Source organism: Choloepus didactylus, chromosome 6, assembly GCF_015220235.1.
Source record: "Choloepus didactylus isolate mChoDid1 chromosome 6, mChoDid1.pri, whole genome shotgun sequence".
NCBI lineage: Eukaryota > Metazoa > Chordata > Mammalia > Pilosa > Megalonychidae > Choloepus > Choloepus didactylus.
In genome coordinates this window covers 134,440,245-134,466,241 of record NC_051312.1, presented here as the reverse complement: position 1 = coordinate 134,466,241, position 25,997 = coordinate 134,440,245, and the positions used below count along the sequence as shown (strand labels likewise).

General features: G+C 37.8%; 1 protein-coding gene across 1 annotated transcript; it reads right to left on the bottom strand.

Moving 5' to 3' along the window:
• Positions 1-3,207: 3,207 nt before the first annotated feature.
• ARCN1 (archain 1) lies at positions 3,208-22,901 on the bottom strand. Its single transcript, XM_037841663.1, has 10 exons — positions 22,761-22,901; positions 15,726-15,989; positions 15,025-15,204; positions 14,688-14,893; positions 13,829-13,993; positions 11,687-11,852; positions 10,040-10,187; positions 9,612-9,720; positions 6,873-7,077; positions 3,208-5,242 (listed from the first exon to the last, which is right to left on the bottom strand). The coding sequence occupies exons 1-10, from the start codon at positions 22,761-22,763 to the stop codon at positions 5,153-5,155; spliced, it is 1,536 nt and encodes a 511-aa protein (XP_037697591.1). The 5' UTR covers positions 22,764-22,901; the 3' UTR covers positions 3,208-5,152.
• Between the last annotated feature and the right edge of the window lie 3,096 nt (positions 22,902-25,997).

Below are 25,997 nucleotides of genomic sequence, written 5' to 3'. Positions count from 1 at the left end.
CAGTGGCTTTAACTTGTGTCCTCTTTCCCTAACCCAGGAACAGCAGGAGGCTGAACTGCTGGAATCTCTGTCACTCATTGACAGGGCCAGCATAAAGCAAGGGGCCCCCCATGGCTGGGGGCAGTTGCTGACTGAGCCAGGCAGTGGGCAAGAAGGGGGAAGGGAGCTGTTACCTGCTGAAGCTGACAGAGGTCGAACAATCAGACTCCAACATACCCTATGGGTGCCAGATCACAGGGTTTAGGGGAAAATAGCCTCTTATTCAGCCTCTCTTCATACTGTTTGGGGCTCATGAACGTATTTTAACTCTGGCCACTCTTCATGAAGCAGATCACAACAGTAATTTTTGGGCTAGAATAGTAAAACAAACAAACTGTTGTATCCTATGTGCCAAATCCCAACACTTGAGAGGGGAGGACCTGATTGGGGTATCTCAGAGTATTTTCAGATAAATCTGTTCCACAACTCCCAGCTCCTCTCTACCTTCATAGTCAGGAGAAATTTCAGGGAATAATCAAGCCTGCCAGGAGGCAGACGATGCTGAGGTGAGGGGTTCAAACAGCACCCAGCTTCTCACTGTCCTCCCAACCCAGGGACCAGCTGACCCAGTGACAAAGGCTCTGTGCTCTATGTTCTCTCCTACTGTGATGGGGCTCTATGTTCCCACAGTTAGAGCACCCAGGGGACTAAAGACCTACCGCCCCCACCCACCCCCACCCAGCTCACATCTGGAGCCCATCAAAAAACTCAGTGCTCTCTCACAGTTATGCAAGAGGTCGAGCAGCTGGAAGCTCAGGCAAGGGGGAGGAAGAGAGGGGAAGAAAGCAAAAAACAGCTTTCCAGGCATGCTTCAGACTTTCCGAAGTGGAAGCAGGGGGAGAGGGCAAAGACTGGGTGTGGAAGACAGACTGGATTTTTTTAAGGCCCTCTACCCTTGGCTATGAATGTCAGGAGTAGATTTCCACCCCCCAGGCCCCGCCTTTGCCTTGGCACATTTCTCACCTCTGTGCCTCCTCTCAAAATGTACTCCCTCCAGCTCCAGAAAGAGGTGACTATTGCTCATACAGCAAGCAAAACCCTGTAGCTAAGCACTGTCTCCCAGAAAGCTATCCTTTTTGGGCCTCTTTGGCTCCTGGGCTCAGGCATCATTAGTGTAGGTGTGCAGGCAGCAGTGATGCCAAGTAATTCCTTGCTGCATCCAACTTGGGAAAAAGTTCAAACCATGCTTCAGCAGCTGCAAGGGAGCAGAAGCTGTCTTCTCAACTTGTCTTAGAAATCACACAATCCACACCTCCACTCAAAGCTGTGTTCAAACTGAGTGGGAAATTTGAGGACAGAAGATGGGTCTTGTCTACCTCCTACGAGCTGAAAAGAACAGACATCCATTTGGGCAAAAGAATAGGAAACAAGATCCATTTCCATTTCTCTCATTGCCTTGAATTTGTAATGCCATTAGAAAAAATTGTGGTAACAACACAAAATTTCCCGTTTTAACCACTTTTAAGTGTACAATTAAGTAGTGTATTAATTACATTCACAATGTTGTGCCACCATCACCATTCTTTACTATTTTCTAACAGCCCCTCTCCTGGTATAGTAATCATCTAGACCACACAGAGTATGTCTATGCTAAGGTTTCCAGAATTGGACTAAGCCCTACATAACCACTTGGCTCTTGCCCTATGAACAGCAGGGCAAAACACCTTTCCTATTTTGTGGGGCAGAGGGAGGAGGGAATGGCCCATGCTTCTAAGAACTGCCTGGTAACTGGGTATGGAGAGGGGAAACAGCCTGGTTTGGAAAGGTGGTCTGACTTTCCTTAACAGCCTACCTCTACATCAGTCATTAACTCCCCAGGGCAGGGTGTGAGATGTTGTCTACCCTCAGGTAAAAGCAATGCACAGAAACTAACCTAGCTGTGGATCTTCTGGGAATTTCAAAGAAGCTCTAGAATGGCAAATATTAACTATTTACCAAAGAGGATAAGAGGAGGGAGTGTGGGGGAGTGAATGACTGAAATTGGATATGTGCATTGGAAAAGGGAGTCAACTCTTTTTGCTTTCTTTTGGGATTCCTTTAGTGCCTTCAAGACAGAAATCCATTTACCATTCTCACTGAGACCCATGTTGATTATCACTGGTTGTAGTAGTCTAGCTTAGGAAACAAGGCTTTATAGGCAGATAAGCCATTGCTTCTAGTTAGACTTTAATCTTTTCAAAGATGAAGACTCTACTTTTCTATCTTCCTCAATGAGCCCTGCCAGATGTGAAGATTCATAGAAGGCTATGCTATATGACCCCTGGAAATCTCCCAGATCCTACCCAGCACGAACAATTTTAATTGGAGGGCAGTTTCTCTTGTCAGAGACACATGGGTTGATACATTTGGGGTTTGAAACTACTATGAGTAGGTGAAAAGATCTTTTTTTAAAAAGGAACTCCTGTCCACAGAGGAGGTCTGTTCCCAACCTCCTCTATGTGGAATTAAGAGCAGGAACCGCAGCCTCCTTCATTAAACAGAATGCCCAGTCAGATCTAGTTATTTTGCTAGTCTCACAAGAGGCCAACAAAAAGCCTACTTGATGCCGTGGAGGAATGAGCATCCAGTCAGGGGGTGTGGCAAAGTGGTTTTGATGTGCTTCATTGCACTGGATTAAGGTTACAAGAGTCCAGTCACACTTGAGCAACTTTAGACTAGACACTTTTCTAGCTCTCTTAAAGGAACACACAAAATCTTTGCATTCACCCTTAAAATAAAACTTATGAATTTTGGACACTTATTATTCATTAGGGAAAGTAATCTGCCTTCCAAACAATTTGTTAACATTCAGAAAGTTTTTCAAGTTAAATAAAGAGGCATAAAAAGGTGAGGAAGAAACCTTTTCTGAGAGAATAATCGACAATTCCCAAGGCATTCATCACTCATGCCTGGTTCACTAACTTCTTACTACTGTCTGTCCACTGGGGAAGAGTAGGTTCCAAGATATCATCCACAACTATTATTCTTTAAAGATGAAGCCTCATTTTTCTGCCTGCACAACTGCCCCTGAAAAAATTAAGACTCCAATTTATCACCAATCCACTGAAATTTCTTAAATAGTGTCAAATTCTAAGTATATGCCATCAGGAGTTCAAATGTAGAAAAAAGCACAAGCAGGCACAATATCCATAGTATGGGGGAAAGGCAATGAATACTCTTGGACAGAGATTCTCTTTAAAACACTCATCATTAATTTTTAATCTTAGATCCCATTACATCATCCTGAATCAGCAAGCAGACACCAAGGTATGAGTCAACAGTCTTATAAACATCTCATTTTATAATACTCTTTATTTGATTAAAGAATTTGCCTTCTTTGTGTACACTGGAATGTTATATTCCCTACGTATTTTACAGGGTTACAAAACGTCTCTCATTTTAAATATTACCCCAAAAGTAATTTCAGAAAAAAAGTTTCTGTGAAACTAAACTTGAACTTTTAAAAAATCATACGGACAAGCAACTATCAAACAAAACCGGATTAATTATTTCTTGCCTACTTCACTACATGACAGATTTCTTGTCCTAGTCCCCTTCCTCAAAAAAACCTCATGTGGAACCAAGCTAGAGAATAGGATTCTTCCCCGATGCAGTTAGGGGAGAGGGAAAGGCCAGAAATTTCTTTGGCGAACAATTCCATCCATGGCCATTAGGGAGTGACTGCTTTGCTTCAAGTAAAATACACTGTTGGCAGGGAAGGCCAGATGCTGTTCAGAATGGGAGTAGTACTCTCCAACCCGCTAGAAGTATAGGAGGTTCTTGATACCTTTATAGTCATCTACCTCTTCTTGTAGCCTGGCAGGGACTCTTCACCAACTCTACTTAGTGCAATACTGGGTTAAAAGCCAATGCTGGGCTGGCTGATACAGTCTTCTCCAATAAAAGGTAATGGGTGAGATAGAGCTGAAAAGCTGAGAAACAACCACTACATGATGTCATTCAAAATAAAAGGTTTAGGGGAGAAAAGGTCAAATAGGCTGTGAAAATGTTGGAAGGAAATGGATATATCTGAGCAATTCCTACATACCAGTATAATCAGCTGCCTTTTGAAATGCTAAAAACCTGGTGGTGGAAATGCAGTCTCCTCAATAGTTAAGACCAAGGTATTGGCAATAGGACTCACTGAACCCACATTCTCCAAAATCATAACCTTGTCTGTGCTAAAAAGGACAGGAATAATAACATACAGCACAACCAGTAAAAAGGAGCTGGCCAATTCACGGAATGTGAATGGATTACAAAGACCATGAGCTATTATGTTTTAGATGAAGTACCCAAAATGTGGATATCTGGAAGCTTGGATAGCACCAGTAGCAGACATGATTATCTGTAGATGTGAAATTCCTAACCAGACATAAGCATTCTCCTCCCAGGCATCTTGAAAAGGTGACTGTGCCATTTGAAAGCTGCTTCTCAGCTGTCTTTAATTCCTGGACACAAGTGGGATTCACAGTGATGTTCTAACTGGAGGAACAGGCCTGAAAGGAAAACAACTTGGCAAGGAATGAAGGGATATGGGAAAAGTCATAAGACATCCTTATCTTTTAACATCTGGACCACCTACCCTTTAGGGAGTTCACCTGTCTAGTCCAAAAATCAAAAATGGATTAGATTAACTTGTTCCAGGAGTGCCAAACAAATGCAACATTTATATACAGGTGATCCTAGTGCTTAACTGAATATATAGAAAGAAAAAAAGCCGAAGATAAAAAAAAGGAGTATAGAAGTTTAAAATCTTCTGTTTTTAAACAACAAAAATATAACCAAATTTAGGGATTAAAATAAAGGGCAGCTTAGGTGAAGGCAGAGAAGGTGTTTAACCAAGGGCATTGTCTGGAGAGCTTGCTTTCCTGCTGGCCAGTAAAATCTGCCAAATAAATCAGCAGCCTTTCCCTTTATGCTTGTGTCATTTCTTAGCCAAAGAATGTCTCTGTGACACTGAAACAATGGGGGTGAGTTGAGGGTCCTTGCGCGTAGAGAATTGTGCACTGTATCAGATAAAAAGGATCTCCAATGGCTTGTAGATTTGGGGGGAAAAAAAAACTCTTCAGCCACTGTTGGCTTCTTCTTTATTAATTTGAAAATTTTCCTTTTTGGTTCCCCTTTCTTGGTATTACAGGATTTCATACTTATCCACTAGGAAAGTAGTCTCCGTGGAAAACCTTACAGGGCTGTTTCCATCTACCTGGGTCACTTTGGTAACCTAGGAAAATAAACAAAGAATAAGGTACAAAAGAAGGAGACCGAGTCTCTAAAAAGCTGACTAAATTCTCATTCTAGAACCGATCAACTCCCCTAAAAGCAGTATTAAAAGTCACTTAGAAAATACTAACAAATGTTTAAGGGTAACTTTTAGGCTTAAGAAAACCATGTTTTCAGTACCAGTGGGATGGAGAGGTAAAGAAATACGTAAGACCTGAGGGGGAATGTCAACTTGTGTTGTTCCCCAGCCTACCATTCCCAACTACAACTCAAATCTCATCACTCTTTCCCACCAACATGATTAATGTGTTCACTAGATAGGAAAGACAACTCTTATATGGATTAAAACTTGAGAACAAAACGTGCTGAGGGATGAGATGTAGAGAAATATTAAATAAAAGGTCCAGAATGAGAGGCCACAGTGCAGGCCCTGCCCTATAAAATCTATGAAATTCACAGATAGCCTTTATCAGGATGATCAATTAACATTTTGACCCAAAATGGAATGTTCAATAATTCCTCAACAGTATTTGTCTGGTTTGCCCTCAGTCTCCTGTGTCAAAGCCCCACTAAGCTGCTCTATCATATTCATTTCTTAGGCATATGTCATCTCCCACTTGACATTTAAAAAAAAAAATGAAATAAAAATAGTAATCCATTTTAATGAATTACTTTAAAGTGAATAGCCATGTAATGCCTGTAATGGCACCAAGGCAAGACCTGAACCACCAATCCATACTTTCTAATGAGGTTTTCAGAGAGTATTTATACTATCCCATTCTTGGAATGATTCCAAACAGGAAAATGTATCTATTTCCACCTAAAGCCTTAGGTTCAACAATGAGACTCCCAACACTGATGGGGCTATGCCAGTAACTGAGAGGAAAGAGAAGAACTCCTCTGTGGAACCATCCAGTAGAGGAAGCTAACATTTCTCAAGGACTTACGGGGGAGACAGAGACCATCTGGAAGACAAGATGGTGCCAGAAAAACAAGCAAATCAGAAGTCAGGGAGGAAGACAACAATATAAGCTGGGTCCTTGTAGCACAACTTCAAAAACTGAAGGAACAGTGAGTTAAAAAATAATGATCCAAAGGAACAGTTCATACATTTTCACTCAAAGGACACATGGCTTACAACAGAACTGGCTAATGATTATTTGTATAACGAAGGGAAGTTGTGACAAAAATAATCCAAAAATCGTTTCCATTCGTATTAGAATGTCACTTTTTGGGGAGTAATTTTGCCTTCCAAATAAAAATCTTTTGTTCATTCCTTGAGTACAAACCAAGTGACAATAAGGTATTACAAAATTATGTGTTTGGTGTTTTGGCAAAAGATTTAAAAATATATGAGGTTAAAATAAAATAAGTAGCTAAGAGTATATGATCCTTGCATAATCTGTAAGTACTTTTACATGTATTCATATTCAATTTCTTTACTTTGTCTATCTAGAGAGGAAAACTGAGGAAAAGTAGGTGAGGGATTTGACCAAGATTATACAATGAGTTGCAGATGGAATCCACAGGGGATATCAGCTTTTCTGATTTTTGCACTGACCACGAAGCCACGCTGCTTATTTGCCATCTGTCCCTCCGCCTGCCCAATATATGCTATTAAAATGGGGTACCTGTATGTTACAGTAATTTTTTTTGGAGATGAAGGAAACATGAACAGGGAAGAAGTCATTGGGCTGCCCGGCAATGCTGAACTCCAGGCTGCCACTCTTATTTTTGGCATCAATCACTGGCAGGCACCACTCCAAGGTATTTCGTCGACTGTCATGTCGATACTCGCCATCGATCTCACCAATCACAGGTGCCCCGACACCAGACCTGGCATGAGAAACATCTTACCAATTTAGCTGTCCAGAGCTGAACTCCACACAGGAAAACTAGCCCTGAATTTGATCACTCCTCTCAAATTCTGCCTACTGTTGGACAGTCTTAGAAAAAATTAGGCTCCCTAATAACTTCAAGGATCAAAGTCCTATCATCTTGGCTAGATACATATACATTCAACAATAGGTACGTGGAAGATATGCCTGTGAGCTATTCCAACTTGTGGACTAGATTTGGATGCTAGCAGGGGACTGAGAATGACAAGTCTGTGAAGTGGGCTGTTTCCACAAATCCTGCGCCAACGGTTTATTGCTGGATTGCCCTATCAAGGAATTTCAACTTAATCAAGAGCTCTTTATAAGCTCTTTATACACATAGTATGTGTAGCTTATTATGTCCATCTATATAAGGTAGAGAGGATTTCCACATGTTCCTAGAAAGTAGAACATTTAAGTGTATAACAAAAACTCATTAAAACTAAACTTCCGGGGGTGATGGATTGTTCATTGTCTTGACTGTGGTGATGGTTTCGCAGAGTGTGCGAAACCATCGTTATACAGGTAGTAATAGGAAAAAAGCAGGTGGCTAACAGTGGGGGGAAACTTTATACTCCATTCTGTGATTATTTAGAATGGAGGTAAAGTTGGGCTTTTGAGAGGATTTGTTTTCAAAAGATTTTAGAATATTTCAAAACTTCCTGTAGTTGACCCCAATGGTTTTATTTTATTTACAATCCATTTGGGAGGCTTTCATTGGGTAAGTGAAAGCACAATTACCCCCGAGCAAAATGGGAATATGATGGTAGAAAGAGAAATTTATCCTTAATCTGCAAGAGAACCAGGGCTAGTAAGGATGTACTTTGCACCTCCATATGTGGCTGACAGGGAGTGTCACCTACTCCTACACATTCTAAATTTATCATGTTTTAATTCACCAGTGACAGTCAATGCTTGTACTAGGGGTAGGGTAAATAAGGGAGACAAAACTTTAAGGGTGATACAAGGTTATGGACTCTTCCCCATCAATTTTATGGTCCCAGTTCTATTCACATTCCTTCTTTGTAGCTTTGATCCAATTCCAATTCTGATCTCCTCCAGTTTTATCAGTTCTAGATGATGGACTAAAATGTTGCCTAAGGGTTCCTTCTAGAGTCTACTGCAAAATTGAACTAAGACACAGGAAACCATGATAAACCATAATTACAGGGCAGATGGAGAGGCCTAAAAATTGTGGCATCCTAAAAATAGTCTAGTAAAATAAATCTTGACAAACAAAACCCACACTTGTCACTAATGCCCAAGTCCTACAATAGTTCACGGCAGCCATTTATTGTTCTGAAAGAATAACCAAATTGGAGAATAAGATGGGTAATTCCATGAAAGGAGATACTGGAATTAAGCATATTTTAAAAAATGGAAATAAGAATGGCTAAAACCAGAACTGGCCATGTAAAGGCCTGAATTATCAAAAAGGGAACAAAATCACAAGTTACATTAGTACTACCTTCCCTGCAATAATAACCAAGCAATATAACATTGAAGATACACCAAGATTACATTTACTGGAATTCATAATTAATGATCACAGGAGGGATGTGGAAAGGAGGAGCTAGGTTTCATTAGTGTAGCAATAATAGTGCACACTCACTGGAAATGCTACTCAGGAGATAAACTTAAGGTAGAGAGGATTTTTACATGTTCCTAGAAAGTAGACCATTCAAGTGTACAACAAAAACTCATTAAAACTAAACTTTTGGGGGTGATGGGTTGTTCATTGTCTTGATTGTGTTGACGGTTTCGCAGGTGCATACAAGTCAAAATGTATGAAATTGTAAAAGTTAAATATGTGAGCTTATTATGTCAATTATAGCTCAATAAAACTTAAACAAAACTTACTGAAACTAATGTGGGTTATCTTGTTTCAAAGCAAGAATCAATAATTCCCCTGAAAGCACACTCTCACCTTAAACTGAAAGTTTAGACAGCCAAATGAAAAAGAAAAATTCAGTCTGACAGATTCAATTTCTCTGACAGTTGCAAAAACAAAACAGAGAAGGTATGACTGAGAAGTGGCTCCTCCTTCTGGAACTCTTCATTACTACATGAATGAATTTAGGACCAAAATCTGAAAATCCATCTCCAGAATAATTGGCTTTTTTATCAGTAAAATCCACCCCTTTTATATAGTCCAATGCATTTTAGGAATGCAGTCTTGTAAGCATCACAACAATCAAATCATGGAACATTTCCATTATCCCCTTTGCAGTCAAATAAATGTCTTCCTCTCTACCTCCTGGCAACAACTGATCTGATTTCTGTTCCTATAGTTTTACCTTTTCCAGAATGTCATATAAATGGAAGAATACAGTACGTAGCCTTTGTGTCTGGCTTCTTTCACAACTGACCTTTTAAAGAAGCAAATTTCTTAGCATAGATAGCTAACTAGGTGCTGCCTCCAAAACAAGTTCCCAAAGACCAGTTCTATAAGCTCGATGTAGGGAAGGTGATTAAACACGGGATACTACTCACGGGAGTGGGATGGTGATAATCACATCATTTAGTTCTAAATTATCTTCTTGTAGTTCATATTCTATATTGACATCACAGCCGTTTCCACTCTCTGAGGGCCAGCAATTAACTGAGAAGAAAAGCAAAGCAGGCACACTAGAACATTAGAAAATGAGGGAAGAAAAGTTAAGATGGTAAATTGAAGATAACTGACAGCTGCAGGCCTTAAACATGCTAGTGTATTAAAAACAACTACCTCAAAATTAACCCTATTAAAAATTAAAGCTACTGATTAAAATATACAAAATGTAGCAATGAGTCCATTTTGAAAGAAGGTAATTTTTACCAAAAATAATTTTGCTGTGGCAATGGAGATAAAGAGCTTACAAGCCAGTTATTTCTAGTGGTCAATGCAGACTAGCTTAGCGGAATTAGCCATACATACTTACTTGTCAATGGAATAGAAGATTCCTCTGTGGTTTGTAGTCTCCACTTTAGCACTCCTACATCACTGTTGACTGGAAATGACTTTTCTGGATTTTTCAGGCCAATTAGAGATTCTGCAGTGAAAAGTCTTTTATCCACATTTGGATGAGTCTGAAATGAGACACAAAGTAAAGTAACAGCTGAGGTTCAGACATGATCGTTTAGTAAATAAATACCATCTGGTCTTATATGGCCCAAAGCTTTAATTCAAGGATGATCTAAAACAACTGAAATAGAGTACCAAAAAATTCCAATTCTTCTTGATTTTGAATAAAGAATTCCTTTCTTCAAAGGCTTTTAAAAAGATTTAAGATGCTCTTAAAACACTCTTTTCCCTATGTCCCTGTAACAAGAAATATAAGATTAACAATCTATATAAAATGTGACAAGAACAACTGCAATAACTTAAAGATAAGGAGGGCTCACACATATCCAAATAGTTGGAACATACCTATTTATTTTGTAAGGATTTAATGCATTTTTCAAATATACCATTAGCTATTCCCCTTCAGGTAACAAAACAAGCAACTGGTAGTTTATATAGTAGCAGAATAGGCAAGTTTAGTGTTATAAACTTTTTAAAATAAAGGTTAAAAAAAAATAAGTGATAGGAAGGGTAAAATAAAATCCCTCCTCTATTAAGTTTAAAAACTTTGCTGCAGTTTTAAAACTATTTTTGAAGCAATATCCTAAATGAACGATTTCACTCTGCAAAAAAGGCAATCATCTCTTTGCATCTTTTGTTCCGAGTATGATATCATTTATTAGATTTCAAAATGACTTTTCATTATATTACAGTACTAAAAGTATTAAAAGGCCATTCTATGATGGTAGCATAACATTGTGAATGTAATTAACCCCCTGAATACTAGTTAAAATGGGAAATGTTATGTTGTATATATGTTACCACAAGAAAAATTAAAACAAAACAAAGCAAAACAAAAAGCCCACCCAACTGCCCTTCTCTTCCCTTCCCCCACAAAAAACCCTACTGCTACATTCAACAATGTGAATGTCAGGAATGTTAAGCAAATGAAGTCAGATAAGAAATGTACATACTGTATGATCCTATTTATATAAAACTCAAGACCAAGAAAACTAATGGATGCTTGGTAGTAGAGCATGCATTCTCAAAAGGGATGGAAATTGGTTCTTAGGAATGTGTGAAAAAAAAAATAAATGTTTTAATATATAAAGCAAACACATACATATAGTACACAAATTATATGTTATATACTTATGGTATTAAAATTTCACGGGGAGATGATTAGGAGAAGATGGCTCCCCGGGGGTGCCATAATGAAAATAAATGTGGTAGAAGTGAAAATATAACAGTGTCTGCCCTTGGGGCACTTTGGGAGAGGGTTTGAGGGGAAAAAAAAGCCATTCTAACACAGCTGCTGTCAACCAAGCTTGGGAAGAGAATTAATGCCTCCAGGCTACCACTATAGGCAATAAACTAACTTCTTTCCTATGCATCTAGAATGCTACTAGCTATATAACTTAAATAATTATGTGTTCTGTAGTTCATCTGAGGAACTCTGGTTGAGAAAGACTATGCTAGATAAATGAAAAGCCTTAACACTCCCTTAGCAACAGCCTCTACACACCTGTAGCTGCACTCCTTTCTTATCTTCATTTTCCACATGAAGACGAATTCGGCCAAATTTATCATCTGAGATCCTAAGCATGATCATGCCATGCAACTCCATATTCTGTAATCCTCCATCTCGTCCACAGGTTAGTGTGATCTTTTCCTCAATCTTCATATGCACACTGTAGAGAAAAATACATTTGTTCAGTCAGGGAGAAATCAGAATTCTCTTTCTCCAGGGTTTCATGGTGAGTAACTATGCACAACTTTTGTAAAAAAGGTGCTCTTCCTATAGCCATCAAAATGTAAAGCATTATACCCTTTGATCCAGCATTTCTTTTCTAGAATTCATCCTACAGATAATTTCTCAAATGTGCAAAATAATGTACTACATTATTCAATGAAGAATAGTTTGTAAAGCAAATGTTTGGAAACAACTTAAATGTCCATCAATAGGAGCTGCTTAAATAGATAAGGTATATCAACACAACTGAATACTAGGCAACTGTTAAAAGAGGGGGTGGGGTGGAATGACTTCAAACTTAAAAAAAAAAAAACAGAAAAGATTATACAAGGAATACATGTATAGCCTTCATTCAGATGTACCTGCTGTTAAAATTTTATTCCATTTGTCTTATTTGCATTTGCATGCATGTTTTTCTTTCTCTTTATATATGTAAGTATATATTTAATTTTTTCCTGAACTGTTTTAAGGCATGTTACATACGCCATAGCCCTTTATTCTTAAACACTTCAGTATGTATTTTCCAAGAATAGGAGTATTTTCTTATATCATCATAGTACAGTTATCAACCTCACAAATTTATCCTGATAGAATACTTTAATCTACCATCTGCATGCCAATTGTGTCATTAACTTCATAATGTCTTTATAGTAGCACAGGATCCAGTCTCAGGTCAAGTGCTGCATTTAGATGTCATTCCTCTATAGCCTCAAACAAGGAAAATCTTCCCTCTAAAAATAATTGGGTGAAAAAAGCAACCAGAGAGTGTGTGTAAAATGCTACCCACTTGTGTATAAAAAGGGGAAAAACAGAAATGTTCTACAAAGAATATTCTGGCATCCTACTCTGTTCTCTGTTCCAACACCTTAGGTATTCCCAGAACTAAGAGCATAAGATATGATACACCATAAAGGAGTGTATCTTAAGGCAACACAGGATAGTATTTTGCATTCACAAAGAGTTTGGTCTGTGCTCAGCAGGTATTTATTTCATTAACTTAAAAAGAGTCTCAATTGGGTGTTCTTTTTTCCTTTTATTTTTTGTTCTTATTTTTATTCTTTTTGGAGTAAGGAAAATGTTCAAAAATTGATTGTCGTAATGAATGTACAACTATATGATGGTACTGTGAACAGTAGATTATACATCATGGATGACTGTATGGTATGTGAATATATCTCAATAAAACTGAATTTAAAAAAAAGTCTCAAGCTCTCACTAATATATGTCATGGTCTCCAACATCTTTTCGCAACAGCTTCAACCACCAGGAATAAATTAGCATAAGAGCTTTAGCAATTCAAGAGATTTATCCTGACATAACCCTGTTCATCAGGGTTCATCACAGAACAAAACATACAAAGGGTAAATACTCCTCTTTTATGCACACCTGATAGAGGTATCCTCCCAAACTCATCTTTTACTGACCTCAAAACCGACAACAACAATAGAAAGTCTGGGCTTCAAGACAAGAAATCTGAGTCATGAATACGTGCACTTGATAACTACAACTTAAAAATGTTACCAACCAGCACCACAGCTCTAAGATAAGAGACAAAAAATATTCTATATTGAGTTCAAATAGCCCCTAATTCAAGTCCACTTTAAGAGATAAGGTACACACTAAGCATGAAGACAAGTTATTTTTGTTTAATTTAACCAGCACAGAACTGATAAAGCGCAAATACTATATATAATAGGAGATAGATGGCCGAAAGCCCCTCATTCATGTTACAGAGAAAATAAAAAAGACCTATATATATATATATATAACTAGTATATACTCTGAGTAAGTCTTTTACACCAGTAAATTAAAATACACACAAAAAATTTATAGCACTCTGAAATAAGATTTTTTTAAAAAGTATGTGCTGTATTTTATTTATTTATGTATTTTACTGAAAAAGTTACTACTTACCTTTCCATATTAATAGGTGGAGCATGCACTTTGGTTGCATCAGAGGTACGCTTGCCCATATTGGAGGACATGATCGTTTCACCTTCAGATTTCAATTTGTCCACAAAGTTATCTACTTCCTTTCCTTTGGCTCCAAGTTTCAAAGCTTTGCTGGGGCCTGAAGGCCTAAGTTAAAAGATACAAAATAAGAAAATACAGACACACATGCAACTGGAAAAACAAACAAAAAAATCCCACACCACTGATTAATGACCCTGTATCAATGAAGCTTTTCCCTGAAGTTATTCTTTAGGAGGAATGTGAAGGGGGTAAAAATCCAAGCAACCTAATGTTTGGTGGATAACTAGGCTGTTCATAGCCCAATATATGAACCTGCCCAAATTGCGAGCTGACAGTCACTATTAACATGTAAGCTTCGAGTACCCAAAGACCAAAGGCATACTCAAGCACGCATAATCTGATGAAAACTGTACCTTCCAGTCAAACTGTGTACAAACACGTTTTGCATATAATTTCAGACAGTTCAGATTCTCCCTGAAATCCATCTATAAACAATAAGATTAAAAAATCCATGTTCCATAAACAGTTAGATATCCTCCTCACTCCCCCCGCAAAAGGGCAACTCTCAGGAAATTGAAGTCATGGCAAAATTTGTAAAAGAACTCTCTTCTACATGAAAAGGAAAAACAACCACGTTCAGATCTCTCCTTTATCCCCACGTAGCTAAATTTAATTTCACATCTTACTTCAAGTCACTCATTATATACAGCTTGCCTAGAAATCGGGTATTACTTTAAAGACAATACATACAGCTTTCATCTGGCATTCTAGGGTTGCTTGTTAATATACTAGAAGATACCTGGCTGGAGCAGGTGCTACTTTTGGTTTATCAGTTTCAATGATGGTTTCTGTGATCATGGCAGTTGTGCTGCCTCCAGATACAGCAGAGCTTCCAAATCCTCCAAATCCTGGTGCTTTCTTGCCCTGTCTCTCTGCATCTCTTCGAGCCTGTTGTAATTCCTTTGCTTTACGACGCATCTCAGCCTTGGCTTCACGTTCTTGAGTCTATGAGAAGAGACATGCATGGATGAGGTTTTGAGTACTGTCTACATTAGGGAGTAAAAACGGGGAATCAGATTACTAAAGCCTAAAAGTAAGACATAAATACCAGGAGTCCCAAAGAAGACCCTATTTACCTCTCTGACTGCTCTGAACACCTTCTCCTCATGAGAATCCATTTCTGTGAAGGTTCTGATTTGTGCCAGGTTAACATTCTCCCGGTATCCCAGGGCAACAATTTCATCAAAAGCAAAAATCAAATCAAAGCAATGTTCAGATATTTCATTCTCCTCTAAAGCTCGGCAGTATTCAGGGATCTAATAATGGACAGCAATGGAAAAGAAAGATTCAGAATTTATCAGCAGTTATGTTTTCAAGTTTTATCCCTTAAAGTACCACAGATTCCACTAAAGCTGAATCCCTTTCTTAGGTTTTTCTAATTTTTATTTTAAGCAAGATAATTCTCATTGGCATAAAGTCTTTGTGCGTGTGTGTGTCTGTGGCTGTATTAGTAAGCCCTAGACTCTGTTACCTAAAAAAACATGGGCAAACAAGTGTCAGAACCACAGAGGTTGATTACAGTAACTATTCAAGAACCAGAAGATGAAAGGGTAGCTTCTATATTCTCTTTAGGAATGCTTACAGCCTAGGAAGACACCCAATAAATGTTTGTTAGAAGAATGGGGAACAGCAGCAATAAGTTGGTAGCATGGGGTTGGGGAGGGAGAAGCCTGCAAACTTAAAAAGCATCAGTTGCTTTAAGGGAAAAAGTATTTCACACAAAAAAACTTAAAACAAAAAACTGGAAAACTGGAACCTAATATTACAGGATTCTTACCACTCTTGAGAAGAGCCTCAGGGTCTCCAGATCTTCTAAAATGTTGCTGTTTTTGGTAGTGATCAGAACCATGTACAGTTTCTCCATAGGTTGGTAAACATATCTTACGCTCTCTGTTTCAACAAACGTATGTTGTTTTCCAGTATTCATAAGCTTTGGAAAAGCTGCTAACAAGCCCTCAATCCGAGTTCGGGTCATCTCCACAAACTGTCGAGAAACAATAGCCTTTCCTGCTTTTGTGCAGACCGCTGCTGCCAACAGCACCTGCCAGGAACACATATATAAATATGTAGTAATTAATCACTTCTTCCCATCTGTTTTCCCAACAGCCTCAGGAGAAAAGTATAGTACACTTCCACAGAATACACACTGTTATTTAATGACATGGCTATAGACTGCTGACTTTCATTGCTTTTAATTATAGTATGTAATTCATAAGATAAAGCTAAAGTAAAGTTGAGGAAAATGAAGATACTATTCTTACTTTTCAATAATCTACCTAAAGAAAAAGGTTTTGTTTTGTGTGTGTGTTTGTTTTTTTTAAAATAAAATTTCCAATAATACATTTTAGAAAGTAAAGAAATAAATTTTTTCCAAGTCTACACATACATTATCAGTGGGTCTCCTCTAACTTAGAACTGGGCTGCTCTCTGCTTTGACAGACCCATAAAGAATAATTTAAACATTTTTTTTTTTCAAAGAACCAAGATTTTCACAGCCAAAAGAAATCTGACTAGGCAGATTAAAGGTTTGTAAGAAGCCCCTGACCCTTTCTTTCCTTTTTATCTGTAACATGGAACCAATCTAGTGTGCCTAAATTTATCTTCTGCTCTTTGGTTAACCTTCCCACTCTGCATTATCCTACACCCAGAAATGCAAACTATCTGTAAAACAAAAACCTAAATGATCCAATGTTGCACAGGTTTTGACAGTGGACAATGATCAAGACCCCATAGTTTTCTTTCAGAGTCTGAAATTTTGTTTAAAAAAACACATAAAGCACTAAAAGAAGAAGGAGAAACCTCATATGCCATTAGCTTAGAAGTAAGGAAATTAAATTCAGTGTTAAAAGTTTCTTCAGTGCAGGCATGCAAGAGTTCCCAAGTACAATTAACAAAGACTATTTACACATTTTGGAAGCCACAATGCTGAATACAACCTCTGAAATATCAACCCCCAACTGATCAGGCTTCTCAGCTTTACAGAAACAATACTACCCGTACCCCTACTTGTGAATAGCTTGAAGTAAAAAACAAGTTCGTTAATTGGGATATTCTTATAGTTCTAATACATCAGTTTTATAATAATTATAGGAGAACACAAAACCAATTTCCGTATCCATCAATAGGTAATGAGGGGGTTTGGGAGACAATTACACATCAGACTTATTTCCTACGCAAACAGTGAGGTAAAAAAAATTTAGATTGGAAAATGTTTGATTTATACTTCACTCAAATAATTCCCTTTACTGAACATTTTTTATTTATACTGATTGATTTATTACTTTCAATGAACATAGGGCAGGTTTTCTCACATGAAATCTCAAGAGATAATACTATCAATTCCATTTCTCAAATCTAACAATTGAAAGTTTAGAAAGAAGCAGATTCAAGGGAGCAATATAATTTCATGTTTCTGATTCTACTGAGATTCTCTCTCTTTACTCTATATTGAAACTTACCTTCATTTTCCCAGCTTGAAGTTACTTTTACATTGTATATAATTAAAACAGGTTTTTTTAGGTAGTCCTAAATTATAAATACTCTAGGAAATATTTTGTGTTTTTTTGCTTTGCAAGAGATGAGAAAATATTTTGGACATACAGAAAGGTACAAAGCATAACAACAGTTGATTATTTTTAGACTTGTAAATGAGCTAGCATAAAGAATTCAAATACAATCAAAATGCTCTTATAAATAAATATTTTTGTACTTAAGAAATCTCTTTCCATCATTACTGACTACTTGGAGGTTTTTTACCATCACTCAAGTATGAGTCAAAAAGATATACTGAAGGTAGTAAAGGATCTCAGGAAAAGAATAAGGATACAGAAAAGTTATGACCCTTATTTCTCAAAAGAAATTCCCCACTCCATGTCATTAGCTTTAAATTAATTTAGTATGAGATTAAAAAAAAAAACTTCAAATAAGGACAAGGTCCCCTATATTTGATATACAAATAATAATACCCTAAGCCCTAAGGAGATGAAATTGACCTGAAATTATCACCAAGGAAGGGTGTTTCCTCAGAAGACCAAAACTTATTCAGGGATGACTTGATGGAAGAACTGGCATCTGAATTATGCTTGATGAACTGATAAAGAAACAGTAGGCCCCAAGCAGGCAAACAGGCCTGTATGAGATACAGAGAATTCTACCCTACAGGCAGTGGAAAGACAAGTGAGCAGCAAGTAACAAAGAGACACAATTAGAGCTGTTTTAGGAAGTGCACTCTGACAGTACTGCATCTGCCACAGGGATAGGAGGAGACTGGAAGCCCAAAGATCATTTAGGTAGCTTTTCTAGGCAGTAGCAACATATAGGACAGGGTGAGATATGTGAGATACTGAATCAACAGACTTGGGAACTAGATGTTGAAAGCAAGGGACAGTCTTTTGCAGTGCTTCTCCTTAAAGAAATAAGAATATTAAACACTGTTTGGATTTCCAGTTGAGGCTCTATACATCTGTTGAAATCCTTTAACAGACAAAGTGGAGTTGACACAGCCCTAAGCCTCTCTGATTCCTAAATTCATCTAAGATCAGTACTAAAATGGGTTTGGAAAATGAGAGTTAGGCTAACAGGAGACTACCTGGGTAGTTACAAAAGTCCCAGAGACAAAATGATGAGAGATGGGAGAAAGGAGGAGCAAAACAGATGCTCTAGCTCCAGAAGTTCTCATGCTGGAAGTAAGACACAGACAAGAGATTCAAGAGCAAAAATAATCTAGAAACATAGGAGTAGCAGCAACTATATGTACATATGCATGGGTCATTTGTAAATTAAATGGTCAGGACTCAAGGACTGCTAAAGTGATCAGGTCTTTTTTTATATTGTTAACAGTCACTTTGAGTCATTCCTTTATCCAGATACAAGCAAAATAAAGCTCTCAATGTAGGACCAAAGTGCCTCCCATTAAGTCTGGGTCTAAACCTCAAAACCCCAGGACACCACAATCACAGGGTCCATGCAGTTGACAGTGGCCTCTATTCACTGTTACGATTATTAACATGGTTGGAAGGTTTGGTCACTTTTAAATAACATAAATTTATTCTATCCTAAAATATGTGTCTCCTTAAATACCTTGAAATAATCAAGTTTCTCTTTATATTCATGCTTACCAAAGTTTAATTAAAGTGCTAAAAGGTAGTATGCAATAAAAGGTAAATTAAACAATATTCCTTAATGTAATTTGATGTGATTTGCTTTGAGGAAGATGGAGAAGTATGATCTCCATGAAGTTGTTTCATTTTATTTTTAGTTTTGAAAAAGAACATTTTAGACCTAAAAGGAACTTTCAAGAGCCCTTGACTATTTCATAGATGTGAAAACTGAGGGCCCAGAAGTTAGATGATCTCTTCAGAACTGTTAAAGGTGAACTTTCTCAACCAATTTTTCTCTTAATAACACTTACCATGGTTTGAGCATACTATCGTTTGTTTTTAGATTAAATTACAACCCTCTTCTACCCAGACTTAATCCATAGATCAGAAAGTTCCTAGGGTAAAGAAACCTGAAGAATCAGATTTCTGTCCTGTCTCTGCCACTAATTTATGTGACCGTAGGTAAGTTATGTAATTCTTCATAAAATATCCCGAGTATAATAAAATCTAGTCCACACACAAAACTTCAAACAGGGGAAAAATGTTTTAAGTCAGGGTTTTAAGACCATCACAACTTCCATTCCAAAACAGAAGCTTGTAAAGAACAAACAAGAATGGATGAAGAAAGGCAAGATCTGAATCCTAAGCACAATGTTTGTTCTTTATTTTTCTGCTCTAAAGATCTCAAAACAATTTATTTTAAAATAAAAAGTTACATCATTCTGCATGATTTTTCTGTAAACCAAGTACTCCAAAAAAAACAAAAAAAAAAGAAGAAGAAAAGAAGGCATCATCATTTACAGTTTTCTGCAGTGAAATTCCTTTTTAGAGATATAAGCAGATGGTGAATCAATGAAAAACTGTTTTCATTCTTTGCTGTTGTCTAAACAACAATCAAAAACAGATATGTAAATAATACAATATCTTTGGTAGATGCTATACTGAATATGAAAAGAAAAAATATCAAGCAATAATAATCCCCCAACTGGGACCTGTTACTACTGTGCATGATTTCAGTTTCTCCCCCAGCATGTGTAAGATTAGCCATACAAGGTCCAAATCCAGCTTTCCATTAAAAAATGACTTTTTGGAACTCAATTTACTGTGATCATTTACATTTAATGTGACTGTTTACTCACTGCCTATTCTTAATAAGAATAGTGCTCCATAAACAAGCAAAGATTTTACAGATGGGGCTACTATGACAGACCTAATACCAAGCTTATGCGTTAAAATGTAAGTTTATTACGAAAAAGAACTGACTATAGCAATATCTGAAAAATATTAAGAATATTTTCTCATTAATTTGCATAAAACTAGAAAAAAGATCAACTCAAAAGATGCTATCTTTTGGTACTTCATTCTATAGCGAAGTCATAATAAGCCATTTGTTTTTGCATTTGTTCATTTATCTGTTGGGACAACGTAGTATAGGACACTTTGAGTTAACTTCAGTAATTAAAGACAAACGCAATATTTATTTTTCAAAATCAATTTTCATGTACTGATTATCTGCAACTTGCTTTGTAATGCATTAAAAATATGGAAAATGGACTGATGAGATGTGTGCTAAAACAAGTAGAATAAAATGTTTATTATAAAATATAGCTGGTGGCTATATGGGTGTTCACTGTAAAGTTCTTTCAACTTTTCTATATAGTTGAAAATTTTATAATACATTGTTGAAGGAAAAAACCCTAGCTTTTGGAAGTCTTTTTTTTTTCCCTTCCCTGTTCTGAATACATTGCATTTTTTGTTTTCCTTCTTTTATTTTTAAATGACAGCAGTTTATTGTTTCACAATTAAACTTTTAGAAGTTTTGATACAACTTTAAGATCAAAGAAGTCTTACATTAGCACAAAATTTCACCCTATTTGGACATTTCTACTGTCTAGGGATCTCACTGTAAAGGGGCTGGAAACCAAAACATTACACAGAAATAGTACCAATGTTTTAGGGCTCTACAGAGCAAGATACACTGAGATTATACATCTCAGTTATTCTCCTGAGTTCAAAAATCTGTGGGTTCCTGGATCATGCCAAGTCCCAAATATTAAGTATATACATATACTTAAACCTGCTATAACTGTGTGCACACAAACACAAACACACACACACACACACACACACACATGCCCATGTGTAAAAATAACACAAGAAATTTATACTTGATCATCACTTAACAAGGGCTTTCCCATTCCTCAGTTATTGATCAATGAAAAATACTAAGTTCCAAGAACGTTTTAACAAAGTTTTGATAAAGACTATCTGTATTTGGTTTATGTACTACAACCCTTTAATTCTGCTATTAAAATGATATGCTCTAAGATACACTAATAATACTTCCAGAACGTAAAAAAGGAGTTTAAAAATCAATATCCAAATACTGAGCTTCCTAGCAGAACTGAAAAAAAAAAACACAAGTTTTTAGAAATTTTATGTCTAACACTAAAGTTCTATGAGGCACACCTGCTTGATGCAAGTTACATATCTGGAGCTGGAAAAAAACCTTTTAGTGGTTTAAATCCCTCCACCATCCAAGTTCTCATCTAAAAGCTTGTCAACCGAATTTAATATGATTGGCATCAAATTACACTGTCATCTTTCAAGCATGCAGGAAGACATTTTAAATCAAATTATCAACCTAGTGGCAAAAAAAATAAAGATTAAAAAGAAGAAAAGAAAAGAACATCCTTCAAAAGACTGAAGGGCATAAGGCGCACTAAAAATATATTACTAGCTCTTTTCAACAGGACAGTTTTTTTCTACTTCGTGAATGTATACAAATCGGTAGTGGTAAAGCACGATTCAGCGGAATCAGCAGCAGTTCTGTTTTGGCCTCACCTGCGTTAATTTTTCCCATCACCACAATGGATGCGAACAAAGATAATGCATCTGAAGGCAAGGTAGACGTCTCAGAGTATGACCCTCCCCTCCTACCCCTCCTCCTAAGAGACATCTGATTAAGATAGGCCACACATATTTTACCTCACCTGAACAGTAAGTTCCGTGAAGACAGAAACCCTGTCTTCTCTGTAACTTGCTCACATCTTCCCAATACTCTATACACAGCGTACACTCAATCACACTGACAAATGGATACATGCAAGTACTAGAGAAAGAAGTAGAAGGTTTCAGGGGCGCTTGGTCCTACAAACGAGTGTTAGAAGTTGTTCCTCCCTGCCCTATGCCTCCATTTCCCCCTTTCGAACAAACAAAAGAAGTCCTGAACACCACAGATGTGAATCTCGAACATCAAAGATCTACCAAACACCGGCGGTGGGAGACGAGCTGAATACAAAAGGAAGGGAAGCCCCTGAACAGAAGCCCATCTTGCTGAACCTAAGCGTTCACGGAACCGGCTGGACATTAGCGCCGAGGTCCGCAGCGCGAGGTCGGCGACATCCTGGACCAGGTTCTCGCAGAGCTAAGACCCCAATGCCAGCCCCGTCCTAGGAGCCGAGTCTGACAGAGAAGGGAGTCCGGCTGGTAGGGTGGGGGGTGGGCGCGACGACAGAGGGACTGAAGTCAAGTCTCCCGGGAGACAGGGCGGAGGACGAGGGGAAGGCCACACGACTCCCCGAGCCCCAAAAGACGCTCCCGGATAGAGGCCCTGAGGCGGGGCTCCTCTGGCCCCAGGATCAGGCCGTCCGGCAGGGATAGGAGGCGAGGGAGGCCCGATCCCGGGAGTTCAGGGCCGGTTCGAATCTTACCATGGTGAGGGGGGGGGGGGGCGCACTCGCGCTCCGGCTCCACTGGGGATAGGGCTGGGGTCAGAGGAAGGGCAGCACCGGCCGCTTGGGACCTGCTGCCCCCCTGACAGGAGCCGCGGCCGCTTTGCCTCCTGCCAAGATGGCGGCTCCAAGCCACGTCTCCAACCGGAAACGGCACGGGTCAAAGGGCGGGGGGCGGGGCGCGGTGGAGTCCGGGTGGGGGACTTGAGGGTACCGGGCTGGGCTTCGAGTGTCAAGGCCACGTTGAGGGGCTTACCCCAAACGCGTAATCTCAGATTTCTGTCTCTTCTCTGTTTATCGTCGCCTTTCCTTATTTTGCATCCCTTCTTACAGCTTATAAAGCCTCTCTCACAGCCACTATATCAAGTAATATTCAAAATAACCCGTGTGCCTAAGGGACTAGTATCCGGAATATATAAAGAACTCTTACAACTCAACAATAAAAAGATAAATAACCCGATTTAAAAATGAGCAAAGGATTTGAATAGATTTGTATATCTCCAGAGAAGATATACAAATGGCAACAAGCACATGAAAAGATGCTCAACATCCCTAGTCATTAGGGAAATACAAATCAAAACCAGGAGATACCACTTCACCCACTAAGATAGCTAGAATAAAATAGATAATAACAAGTATTGACAAGGATGTGGAGAAATTGGAACACTCATACACTGCTGGTGGGAATATAAAATAGTGCAGTGGCGTTGGACAATTGTTTGGCAATTTCTCAAAAAGTTAAACATTTACCATATGACCCAGCAATTCCACTCTTAGGTATATACCTGAGAAAAATGATAACATATGCCAACTCAAAAATTTGTAAATGAATGTTTACAGCAACATTTTTCATAATAACCAAATAGTGTAAATGACCCAGATGTCCATCAACTGATGAATGGATAAACAAAGTATAGTATATCTATATAATGGATTATTATTTAACCACAAAAAGGAATGAAGTACTGATTATGTGCTACAACATGGATGAACCTTGAAAACATTATGCTAAGTGAAAGAAACCAGGCACAAAAGATCACATCTTATGTGGTTCCATTCATAAAATGTCCAAAATAGACAAATACATAGAGTCAGAAAGTATATTAGTGGTTACCAGGTGCTGGGAGGACAGAAACAGGGAGTGACTTTTAATGGGTGTAAGGTTTATTTTTGGGTGTAAGGTTTATTTTTGGAGTGATGAAAATGTTCTGGAATTAGAGAGTGGTGATGGTTGTACAACTTTGTGAATATTATAAAAACCACTAACTTGTACACTTTAAAGGGTGAATTTTATGTTTTGTGAACTACATCTTAAAAAAAAAAAAAAACCTGATTGCAGGAAGCAGGGCAGTTATTGTGCTATGTCTATTTTGTGAATGAAGAAAATGATACAAGTTAAAGTGATTTACCCATTTCCAGTATATAATGGAACCAGGACTCAAAATCTCATCTTCTGACTCTCTTAGTAATTCTCCCATGTCAAATGTCAGATTTCACAACATATACTTGATTCAGCAGTTCTTCATTTTATCCCATATATCTGGCTCAATTTTACAGTACTCACCCATATTAAATCTATATTTTTGCAATAAAGGATATACAATACTCTTTTATTGAGTGCTTATTTTGTGACAGGCACTTTACACATGTTGTCCCTAATCCTTTACAACCATCCAAATAAGTACACTGAGAATTAAAAAAATTAAGCAACTTAGCTCAGACTCACCCAGCCAGCAAATGATAGAGCCAGGATTCAAACCCAGCTTTTCTCCTGCGTATTCCTTAAGTTTTATTGAACATTTACAGTGCAGCAGGCATTACTCTAAATTCTTCACTCAATCTTTGCAATGATTCTCTGAGATATGTACCATTATTAGCCCTCATTTTACAGGTGAGGAAGTCAAGGTACAGAGAGGAAAATTATTTTACCAAAGGTCTCCTGGCTAGAAAGTAGCAAATCCAGAATTAGCACAAAGGCTGCTTGACTACAGAGCCTGTACCCTTAGTGCTACCCAATAGACTTCTCACTCTTACCAATATCAGTTCCATCTCAAATGGCCTTCTAACAGAATTTTTAGAAAGCTAGCATATTTTTTAACTTGGCATTTTGGGGAGAATATATGTGAAATTGTTTTGTTTGTTTTTGTCACAGAAAGCACACATTTTAATATAGGATTAGCAAATTTTTAACTTGAAAAAAAAGTAAAAATCCTCTGGAATTATTGCCTTATTGTGGCAGTTTCCAGGGACCTTCAAAACGGACCTCAGAAGTTCAGCAAAGACCAATTGATGCTGATTCTTTGGAAACATGACATTTGCCGAATTAAATTGAAGAAGAAAAGGGATCCCTGCCAGCATGCTTCATGAGGAGTGCCTTAGAGGTAGTACACCATAATGGTTAAAAGCAAAGAATTAAGAATCAGACTGACCTGTGTTGACTTCTATACCAAGCACTTACAAGTGAGTGACTTTAGGCAAATTACTTTAACTCTCTAAGCTTCAGTTACCTAATTTGTAAATTGGTAATAGTATCTACCTCATAAGATTGTTAAATTAGATAATATATTAATAAATTAAATTACATATCTCAGTGTTTCTACATACTGCTCAACAATATGCAGCCATTATTAGTAGCAACAACAGATCACATAAATAAAAATATTTTGCAGTTCCATTTTTAACCAGAAGTCTCTCAAAAGAGGTGTCTCTCATTTTCCTTTTTAAAGCTGCTTTTCTGCTTTCCTCTGGGATGTTTTCTGGGTCAAATTTCCAATATCCTTTTTTTTTGTTTTGTTTCTCTTTCCCTGGATTCCCAAATTAATTATGTGTATAGTTTTGAAATATCTGTTTCTTACATCTTCATTCACTCATTCCTTTATTCATCAACCTAACAAGCATTTGAGCATTTTTTAAACGCCTAATTTATGCAATGCACGGGCATTATGAGAGTTTAAAAATTAATTAGGCACAGCCCGTACCTTAAAGTTTACCTAAATTCTGATCAGACTGATCTAGGAGGAATTGCACACCCAATGATGCTTGTCCAGAAAAAAAAATGTAAATTGTGAAGGCTCTCTTCATCCGGCCGCTTTGCCAACCACGGCCGCTAGATATCCCCACAGGCGCATTTTATGAAACCATAGACAAATAGGGGACCTAGTCGCCCAGAGAGACTTCAATCGAGCCCTTCTAGGTCCTCCTTCCTGCGCACAAAGA